The sequence below is a fragment of the Diceros bicornis genome, chromosome 37, assembly GCF_020826845.1.
Source record: "Diceros bicornis minor isolate mBicDic1 chromosome 37, mDicBic1.mat.cur, whole genome shotgun sequence".
Taxonomy (NCBI): domain Eukaryota; kingdom Metazoa; phylum Chordata; class Mammalia; order Perissodactyla; family Rhinocerotidae; genus Diceros; species Diceros bicornis.
Genome location: NC_080776.1, coordinates 22184128 through 22195728, shown reverse-complemented (window position 1 = coordinate 22195728; position 11601 = coordinate 22184128). Strand labels below are relative to the sequence as shown.

Below are 11601 nucleotides of genomic sequence, written 5' to 3'. Positions count from 1 at the left end.
GGTTTCAGGTATCTTTTTAAGCAAATTACAATGATAATGTAACAGAAAATTTGTTTTTGAAATGCTAACATAAACCTGATTTCAACATTTAACTAGCACAGCAGAGATATGACAATTGTAAATTGGTCTCATATTTAACTAGGATGTAAAGATCCTCATCAAATCCTACCACACACCTACATACTAAATCTGGACATACATATACACAGATGTATAGAATTTTGTTTTTTTTGGTGAGGAGGATTGGCTCTGAGCTAACAACTGTGCCCATCTTCCTCTATTTTATATATGGGATGTCACCACAGCATGGCTTCATGAGCAGTGTGTAGGTCCACGCCAGGGATCCAAATCCGCAAACCCCGGGCAGCCGAAGCAGAGTGCACAAACTAAACCACTACGCCGTCAGGCCGGCCCCTAGAATTTATCCCAGAGATGAAAAGATATTATAAAATTTACGTAATGCCCTCTATTGATATTTGCAAAATGAAAAATATAACCATTTCAAAAGGTGTTGAAAATGCATTTAATACATTTCTGTTCTCTTTCCAGATATAACTCTTTGCAAACTGGGGCTGAAAGGATTCTTGCCTCACAGATTAAGAATAGTTATCTTACCACAATGGTCATCATCACAGTTAGTCTATTCTCTTGAGGCTCAGTGAAATCAGGAGAAAATGAGAATTGTGACTACAGCTACTAAATTATTCATTTATCCAACAAATATTCATTGTGGGCCCACTAGGTTCCAGGTGTGGTTGAAGGTATTACAGATACCTAAAACAGTGTTATGATATGTCACGGTCATATTATTGCTATGACTGTTATTATGATTATGATTGTTATAATTGTATTAGCCTTTGCTATGATTATTATATGCCTAAAGTATAGAAATGCACTGCAATACAGAACATGTCACAAAAAAATTCACCAAAGCATGTGGATTCAATTAATACCCCAAAGAATTTTCCTGTATACCCATAATTCTGAGTTAGAGACATGGTAGAGAAAGGGTCCCATTCACTGTAGGAACACAAATCCCGTAAAATACCTCAAAAAAATACCTCAAAATCATCTTGAAGACAAATGAAAGCTACACTGAGAGCTGTAAAAGAACGTTCCAGAAGGGAAGGAAGAATAGAAATCCCATATTTCAGAGTGGTAAGGCCAAATATTATAAAAAAGGCATTTTTCCCCAAATTAATTTTTTTAAGTTTAGATAATTTCAATGAATAATCTAATTAGAGTTGTTTTTTTTGTTTCCTACTTTAGAATTTTAGAGTTAGGATCCTAACTTTTTTTTTTCTGGAAAAATAAGCAGACAAAAGAAACAAATAAGCGTTTTTTAAAAGAATATGGTGGGAAAGACTAAGTCCATCGGATGTTAAGATACAGTAGAGATGCACACTCATTCATGCACTTGGTGGATGTTGATTGCATCCTGCTATGCGGCAGACCTTGTCATGGGCATGAGAGGCTGCAGCAGTAAAGGGAGAGAATCAGTCCCCACTCCCCTGGAGCTCGCGATCCTGTTACATCAGGCAATGGTAAGTGCCATGAAGAAAAGGATGCAGGGTAAGGGGTAAAGAGCTATGGAAGGCATAGGGTGGAGCTATTCTGGATTGGGTGTCTGAGGAGGTGACCTCTGAGCAGAGACCTCAGTGAAGGGCAAAGGGAGCCAAATGGATGTCTGGGAGGGTTGAGACAGCAGGTGCCAAGGGTAAGGGACTGCTTGGTGGGCTTGAGGAGAAGAGTAAGGGCATCAGAGTGATGGGGAGACCCATAAGAAATGAGATCTGGAGGTAGCCAGGGAGCAATGCTATCAGTAGAGCCTTAGGGGTCCAGGGTGGGCATTGTCCCAATTTCCCTGGGACCGTTCTCGTTTACACCTATTGGCCCACATAATTAACAGTGCCTCCTTTTACACTCAAGTTCTATTTCTTCTCCTTGTAGAGTCTGCTACAGCTCCATAAACAAAATCCAATTTAAGCGGGATTGTAGAACTACACGTGAAAGGTAAAATAGTAAAGCCTGTTGAAGAAATCACAGGCAAAAAATTTCATGACTTTGGGTTAAGCAAGAAATTCTTAATCAGAATACAGAAAGTGGTCACCTTAAAGGAAACATTGATTAATCAGACTTCATTAAGAAATTATGTTCATCAAATGTCTCCATTAATGAGCTGGACTGTCTTGTGCTATAAAGCCAGGAAGCGTTCAAAGATTGATCCTCAACCTGATACATACTAACTGCCATTAAGGACCTCCCACTGGCTAAATTTAGGACAATTCAATTTCCCAAAAAAATGAATAATAATACATTGAATATAAAATTAATACAGGAGTCCATACTGTACTAAAAAATATAGAAGAACGAATAAACAAAGGAAAGAAGGAAAAGCTCTTTTTTAATGGTAGAATGCCAACTAATAAATGCAGAAGGCATAACAGAGTTAGAAAATCACCATTTTGAAAGCTTCATAGTAAATAATTATTTCAGACAAGAATTTGGGTGAATTTCTATTAGGGAACATGATATCAACATGGTATCATCTCCCCACAGATTACATATTAATTACACAGAGGGAAAAGGTACCTTTCCAGGGGAGGAAGTGGGTAGACACCACCTTATTTGAGTGATCAAAGTGTCGTCATAAGCCTCCTGAAGTCATGCATGGAGGACACAGCATCAGTTATGAAATACTCTGTGAAAAAGAAATACTTTGCATTTAATCCTGAAAAAACAACCAGAAATATCCATATTAGTACACATTCTACCAAATGACTAGTCGGTATTCTTCAAAAACGTCAATACCGTGAGAAACAAAGAAAGACTAAGAACCTATTAAAATTAAAAGTGTCTAAAGATATGTGATAATTAAATGCAATGTGTGATCCTAGATTAGGGAAAAATGCTATTACAGAGACATTATGGGACAACTGGCAAATTTTGAGCATAAATTATATGTTATATAATGACAACATAAAAATGTTCAGTTCCTCAAATTTTATAACAGTATTGTGGTTTCGAAAGAAGATGTCCTTGTTCTTAAGGCATCCTTACTTACTTACTTTAAGTACTTACTTACTTATGAAGGGTTATGATGGCTATGGCTTAATTTCAGATGATTCACAAAAATGTTGGTAGATAGATGATAGAACAAATTAGCAAATTGTTAACAATTGGTGAATCTAGATGGGTAGATATATGGGATTTATTAGATAATTCTCACAACTTTTCTGTAGATTAAAAAGTTTTCAAAATAAAAAGTTAAAAAATTATAGAAAACAAAATAAATTTTTAAAAATCCAGAGAAAGAAGACTCAATAGAAAAATAGACAAAAGTATTTGGATAAATGGCTGATACATAATCAGTGAGAGTCCATGTCATTAGTCACTGGTGACAGAATTAACAGTAGAATAAATAAATAGATTGTGGTTTGTTGTGGATACTAGACAGCAATGAAAATGAACAAATAATTGTTAAACTCAACAATATGGATGAAACAAACAAACCTAACAGTGAGTGAAAAAAAAAAAAACAGACAAAAGGGTATATAGTCTATGATTCCATTTATATAAACTTCAAGGACAGGCAAAACTCATTTATGGAGTTAGAAATCAAGGGGCATAGGGCAGTGGGCCACCAGCCACCTCAAAGTTTCTTCACGGGCTTTTGTTGCCATCGGGGATTACAATGGACATGTCGGTCTGGGTGTTAAGTGCTCCAAGGAGGTAGCTACTGCCATCCGTGGGGCCATCATCCTTGCCAAGCTCTCCATCGTCCCCGTGCAGCGAGGCTACTGGGGGAATAAGATCGGCAAGCCCCACGCTGTCCCTTCAAGGTGACGGGTCGCTGTGGCTCTGTGCTCGTGCGTCTCATCCCTGCTCCCAGGGGCACTGGCATCGTCTCAGCCCCTGTGCCCAAGAAGCTGCTGATGATGGCTGGTATTGATGACTGCTACACCTCTGCCAGGGGCTGCACTGCCGCCCTGGGCAACTTCGCCAAGGCCACTTTTGATGCCATCTCTAAGACCTACAGCTATCTCACCCCTGATCTCTGGAAAGAGACCGTGTTCACCAAGTCTCCCTATCAGGAATTCACTGACCATCTTGTCAAGAACCACACTAGAGTCTCCGTACAGAGGACCCAGGCTCCAGCTGTGGCTACCACATAGTTTTATACAAGAAAAATAAAAAGTGAATTAAGCCCGTTCAAAAAAAAAAAAAAAAAAAGAAATCAAGGGGCACATGATCTAGCAATCCCAATTCTGGGGATATATACAAAGGAAATGAAATCAGTATCTTAAAGAGATATCTGCACTCCCATGTTCATTGCAGCACTATTTCGCAATAACCCACATATAAAACCTAAGTGTCCATTGATGGATAAATAGATAAAGAAAATGTGGTATATATATATATATACAGTGGAATATTATTCAACATTTAAAAGGAAAGAAATTCTATTATTTGCAATAACATGGATAAACCTGGAGGGCGTTAAACTAAGTGAAATAAGCCAGACACAGAGAGACAAACACTGCATGATCTCCCTCGTATGTGGTGGAATCTTAAAAAGTCTAACTCATAGAAGCAGAGAATAGAATGGTGATTGCCAGGGGCAAGGGGTAGGGAGAACGGGGAGATGTTAGTCAAAGGGTACAAAGTTTCAGTTATGCAAGATGAATACGTTCTGGAGATCTAATGTACAGCAAGGTGACTGTAGCTAATAATACCATATTGTATATTTGAAATTTGCTAAGAGAGTAGATCTTAAATGTTCTCACACCACAAAAGACACAACTTTCTGAGATGACACATATGTTAATTGGCTTGATTGTGGTAATCTCTTCGTAATGTTTGTGTATATCAAAATGTCTCATTGTACATCATAAATACATACAATTTTTACTTGTCAATTCTACCGTAATAAAGCTGGGAAAAAATGGAAATCAGGGGCACAGGGGGGCTTCTAGGGGCTGATAAAATTCTGATTCTTGTTCTTGGTCCTGGATACACTAGTGGGTTCACATTGCTAAAATCTATCAAGCTATACACTTATTATTTATGTTTTTTTCCTATATGTTATCCTTCATTAAAAGAATTTATTTTAAAGAAATACAGATCTAACAGTCCTGTACTGGAAGAAAAACTCTTATGAGAAAACTTTCATTTCAAACTCAAAAGAAGAGAAGTAGCTTGCCAGCTTACTTCAGTCTCACTCATTTCCTGAAGGACCAACTGGATAATCCCTGTTATTAGCTCTGGAATTGTGCAAAGGTGAGTCACGCTGATGAATGCTGCATAGTTTTGAGAGGAACTTTGAGTAATTCCCACATGAATGGGAACATGGAATTAATCACTGACTATTAAAGTAGTACAAGTGTTTGAATTAGTAGCCAACAAAATAAAACAAAACCTATTAAAACATGTTTTTGAACAGAAAATTTATACTTCAGATATGTGCTCCAGACAAAACAAGTGTGTCATCCTGCCGCAGCCCGTAGGAGTTCCACTGAGCATTTGCGCCATGATGATTGCAACTGTGTGGACGGCACCAGGCGGCCACACGTGTGAATCCAGGAATTTCAGTCTTGAGATTTGTAATTGTAACACAATGGATTGCTTTTTAAAAAATTCTATTAGTATCCTATCGTTTGATTTTTATTCTTAGCATTGGTAGCTAATGACAGCAGAAAGTATTAATTTATTACAAAAGCCTGGTGCTATTAACCTGAAAAGAAGACAAAGGGGAATTTAAGAAGACGTCCCCCAAAAACAAGGCCACCAGCCCAGTCTTGCCATGTGTGTCTTCAGTTGGAGGACACGGAGGCTCAGAAATATTATCCAGGAAGTCCACCACACAGTCCTACTGAGCAGCAGCACTTGGGTGGGTTCCCATAGTTTGGGGTCCACTCCATGTTCAGAATCTTAGTTGGGCAGTACACCCAAAGCTACTGAGTCTCACTCCAACTAAATTCAGCAAAACCTGGAGTATGCTTAAGAATCCCTACAGGTTTACCATAAGGAACAGGGAGTGAACCTCATAAAGTTGAAGACATTTATGGTGATCCTATTAGCAAATCTCCTATTAACAAGTATCCTGTTAACAAGTCTATATGAGAAGCAAAATGTAAACAGAAAGTTTACTTTTTGAGCACAGAACCAAAATAAAAGGAATTCACTAGATATTCTTAATGACTAAAACCAAAAACCATAACAGCCAGGAGAACAGAGTTCAGATACATGCAGTGTGGCTCAGGCTCTCCCTTAAAGAGGGCAAAATTCAGAAGTGATGGGTTTGGACATTGGTTCTGCCTCTTTCTGTTTGCATGAGCTTGAGTAATCAGTTGGTCTATATGAACCTCAGGTTCCTGATCTATAAAATGTGAATGTTAGTACCTACTTCTGGGATGATTGGGAAGATTAAGGAGATGACACATGTTATAATGCTGTACACATGTAAAATATAATGTCTCTGTCTGGTCTGCTCCCTGTTGCTTCTCAGGTCCTGAAACTCTCTGGAGGCTGAGTCCTACAAGGTCCTGATCCATCCTTAGCAGTGCTGAGCATACACCTGTCCCAGAGGTGGTGTGATCTGAATCAGTGTTGATCTTCTGAACAAGATTCCTTCCAGGGTGTCAGGCTGTCCCCCAGGCACACATTGGCCATGAAGTTCTGGCCTTCCTCTGGTGCCTTCTGTGCTGTTCCAGTTGACGTAACAGGCTTCCCACATGGTTCCTGGATTTACTCCTCTGTTTCTTTGTTAAGTTGTTTTTGCTGATTTCCATTCCACTTGGCTGGATCCTCAAGGCCTTTCTAGATCTTACTAGTGCCCTCTTCCTAGGGTCCCACAGGTATTCTCTCCTTTACCCCAAGCCAGTGTCTTGGTTTTTTGCTCATTGTTGGAACTCTCTGGAAACTAATACAAAAATTCCTGCAGTGTGACTTGAAGTGCCCTGGACGTCAACATTAGCTGCGCTCCAGGCCAGGTTTGCCATGTATCATATAATTGTGGCCTTAATTCTGAATAATGACAAATCACAGCATGCAACAATAAGTGTTTATGTAGCTCCTGAGTCTGGGGGGTCCACTGGGGGTCAGCTAGTCTAGGCTCAACTTGTCTGAGGTGGCTCTGCTCAACGCTCTGCTCCTCATCCCCTCCTAGGACCAGCAGGCCACCTTGGTCATACATCTCCTTAGGCAATGGCAGAAGCACAGATCTGCAAGCAGAAACACATATGCACATTTCACACCTGCTGCATCCAGTCTGCTAACATCCCTTTGGCCAAAGCAAACCACGTGATCAAGCCTATCATAAAGGTGTGGAGAAGTAGCCCTGCCCACAGTGGGTGGGCACTGAGAAGTTCCATGGCAAAGAGTGTGGGTGCTGGGAACAACAGTGCACTCTAGTTTATTCTTATCTTTCTCAGAAGCTGGTTCAGACATTCTTGTGTCTGCCATGTCTAGTGCCAGATTCCCCCAAATGTTTCTACCACCCCTGACAAAGATTCTTTACTTGACCAAACTTTCATCAGGCTCCTGAATCTTCTCCTAAGCCCATCTATGCACTTCTTTGTAAAATCTAGTTGTAGTAAGAACCCTGCAAAGGCAGTTTAATCAGAACCTCCCACCCTACATATCTGATCACTCTCCATATCTGATCAAGTTCCTCATCCTCCACCATCCCCCAGGTGATGTCTGATCACCCTGGCCTGTTTTCAGGAGGAATCCTGTTAGGTTGGTTTAGCAAGAACCCCCTTTATTCGGGATGTTTTTACTTAGTAATTTTTCATCCACTGATCCCACCAAGCTCCGTGGCTATAAGTTCTCACTTGCCCATGCTGTATTTGGAGATGAGCCCAATCTCTCTCCCCCACTGCAAAATCCTATTGCAGTGGTCCCTATACTTATTGCAATAGTCCTGAATAGAGTCTGCCCTACCATGTTAACTTTAGTTAAGTCAAAGAACTTAAAAAGTCAAAAAACTTGACTTTTTTTCCATATCATCCCTCATTTCTCCCCTATTGTACTACTCTGCAATTAGCCACTTCTACTTATGCTCATATCTCTCCACAGACAAGACTTCCATGGCCCCCAAAATAAGTGAGATCCCCCTATTTCCTTATAGTGCTCTGAAGTTTTCCTTCTTAATGCTTTTTTCTGGGCAAGAAAGGAAGTAAATCCTGGAACCATAAATATTGAGAGCCTGCAAGGATCTGAAGATTCTCTGGTCCAAGTTTCTTGCTTTGGTGACATATAATCTGAGGTTCTGGGTGGAACACATGCTTACCTGGCTGGTTAGCAGTGGTCCAGAAGATAACTTACCTCTACTGACACAGGACACAGATGTCCTGAACTGGCGAAATCATACAACAAGAAACATGAACAGCCAATGAGCACATGAAGAAAATAATATTCTACTTGCACTAGTAGAAATGCAAGGTAAAATGAAATATAAAAGAAAGAAATGAAAAGTAAAGTATATATAGATAAGCTTGTGAATATATATATAAGTATATATATGTGCATTTATATATATATATATATATTTAAATTTTATTGGCTATAATTGTTCCAGACACTTACTAAAACAACAAGCACGTTTGGAGTTTAATAGAAAACATTAAACAATGCTGATGAATACTATGAATCAGTAGTCCTACAACATGTTAGTTAGCAACTAGGATAGTCCTACAACATGTTACTTTGGTTAGTTGTGGTTTTCTTCTGATAGGAAGAACGTGTTAGTTCCAGCTCATTGGCAATACTCCTTCCCAATGATTAGCTTGAAAAAGCTGAGCTGAGAGCAGCATGTGCAGAATCGACAGACAGAAAACCAGGCAAACAATCCATTGTTGCTAAGAAACGCCATCCTTAAAAGAGCAGCAACTTACTTCTGTGCATCTGAAAGCCGAGTCCAGATATTTCAAGGGAGAGCTGCACGAGTGAACCAGCTCCGCGTGAAGCAACCAGTTAGCAGTGGGAAGCAGGGACCTGGGTCTAGCGAGAAGCAGGGAGTAAAGATTCTGTAGCAAAACGTGATAAGAGGAATAAGATAATAAAATCTGACTTTGGAAAGCTGTTGAATAAAATCATTATAAATTCATAGACTCCCTAAAGATAAAGCTGCCTGTCATCTCTAAACCACGCCTGCTAGAAACACTGAGTTTTCTGAGGTAACCATGCAGCCTTGACTAAGAAGTAATTAAGCAATGACCCCCTTTGGCCTTAGAGGACAAGGCTGGCTGGACAGACATTTAATGGTGTTATGCAGAGTGTCACGGCTATTGTCATCTTCATTAGAGGCCCAGCAGGAGGTGATACACCCCTTCCAAGGAAAGGACCGTCCTTCCCCACAGGGACCCAAGAGCTGTGAGAGGTTGCAGATGTGGGGCCTCCAGTTAGAAGCAGAGAGATGACAGAGCATGTGGTTAAGTTCACCAAGACTGCCTGGAATTTGCTAATCTTTCATAAACACCAACCAATCGAGATTCAAACCTCAAGGCTTGAGGTTTGGACAGATGCATAAGAAGAAGTCAAGGCTTAGCAGAAAGAGATCAGACACACTTGCACTGACAGAGTGAGGCAGAGCAGGCTGGACCCCACAGGAGAGAGTTCCAGAGCCTAGAGGAGAGGAAGGCAGGTCCATATAACTGTGTTCTTAACCCACTGGCCCAGCAACACCACCACTCCCTCAGGACCGCAGAGCTGCAAAAGGACACGTGCTCGTGCCCCAGCTTCTGGGTACATCCCTGTCTGTGCGCACGCGTGATGAATTCCAGGTGGCTGTCAGATCAGCATGGGTTTCATCATTCTAAAAACAGTCTTTTCTTATCTTCCTAAAGATATCCAGAGTTAAAAAAAAAATGTCCTTAGGTGTTGTTATCTATAGATGGCTGGATTGGGTGAACCCAACTTCCTAGCTATCATCACCATTTCCCGGTGTCCCAAATGTGCAAATCCGGAAAATAGCCTCTGGGTCCTGCATAAGTCTGCTGTTCTAAAGGAAGGAAGGAAGGAAAGAAGGAAGGAAGGAGAGAAGGAGGGAAAAGAAAAAAAGAGCTGTAAGAATGAACTGCTGATTAACTTTTAGAAGTTGTGCGTATGTGTGCATGTTTTTTTTGTTTTTATTTTTGTTTTTTGTTTTTTGTGAGGAATATCAGCCCTGAGCCAACATCCATTGCCAATCCTCATCCCTTTTTTTTTCGCCAAAGCCCCAGTAGATAGTTGTATGTCATAGTTGCACATCCTGCTAGTTGCTGTATGTGGGACGCGGCCTCAGCATGGCCGGAGAAGCGGTGCGTCAGTGCGCACCTGGGATCCAAACCCAGGCCGCCAGTAGCGGAGCACGCGCACTTAACCGCCAAGCCACGGGGCCGGCCCCTGAATGTCATTCTTACGTGTCAAAATGGCACCACCGGAGTCCTTTCCCCACGGTTGATCAGATGCATCCTAGGAAACTCCTTTGTGCCAGAGTAACGTGGAGCTGGTTTAGAGAATTACAAAAGAACTCTAAGTTGATTTCCTCTTTTCTTTATCTATGGAATGCATTTGTTACAGAAAATTTCCTTCAGCAAAAATACTTTCAATTGTTCTTGACATTTAAATAGATAGATCCTTAACAATCAGCATCAAAATACTAACTCATAAATTTAGAAAGCTAAATTCTCTGATGCCAGATCATTGTTATAGAAACACTTGGTGTGTGCGTGTGTGTGTGTGTGTGTGTGTGTGTGTGTGTGTGGTTCACATCTCAGAGCCCAAAATGTTCTGTATATTTCACTGCCCATGGTTTTGGGTCTGAGAGCTGCCTTCTCCCATGTCCCTGTCCCCTGTCCTCCTACCCCATCCTCAACTCTTTTCTAGGTCTCCCACCACTCTTTCTCCTGTGGGTGCACATGTTCAGTTCTCTGGGCTTCCACTGTGTTCCTTCTGTAATGCTGCACAGTCTGGGCACATCCTGGACCATGTCCAAAACACAATGGCTCTCAAATCTGTGTTTTTAACCTCCTGTTTTCCTTCTATATCCCAACTATTGCAGCCAACTGTCCACCTGAGCATCCCCAATTCACTTCACACTCCAAGGAATATCTGTCCAACTCAAGTTGGAAGTCACTTCCTGTGCCACCTTCTGAGAAACCTTTTCCACCTGTCTCCTTCCCTAATCAATGGTACCTACATGACCATTGTCCCCTAGAAACTGGGGCGTCATACCTGAATCTCCTCTCTCTCCCTCACCTCCCTACAACCCCATTAGTGCCATCTCCTGAATCTCTAATTCATCTTCTTCTCTACTCCCAATGCCATTACCTGAGACCATGCCAACACCCTTCCTTTTCTGGATTAATTTAAAGACATTGTTACATTTGTGGTTGCCCAACCTCGTCCCTTCCCCTTTGATCTATCCTCCCCACTGCTCCCGGGTACATTTTAGAAAATTCATGTGTTTTTGTTTTAATCCCTTGTTTAAAGCCCTCCCCACCACCTATAAGCTGAAGCTCTACACCCATTTGTCCTCTTGTCTGTGCTGATCTTTCCAGGCTCATCTCTTGCTGCTCTCAGACACTTCAGACTCTGCCGTCAACCTGAAATTTGTGT

At 41.0% G+C, this 11601-nt stretch overlaps 1 protein-coding gene across 1 annotated transcript; it reads left to right on the top strand.

Moving 5' to 3' along the window:
• The first annotated feature begins 1424 nt into the window (after positions 1–1424).
• Positions 1425–4207, top strand: LOC131399273 (small ribosomal subunit protein uS5-like). Its single transcript, XM_058533443.1, is given in 3 exon segments — positions 1425–1544; positions 3616–3835; positions 3838–4207. Coding segments are annotated over 3 exon segments (678 nt in total). The 3' UTR covers positions 4176–4207.
• The last annotated feature ends 7394 nt before the right edge of the window (positions 4208–11601 follow it).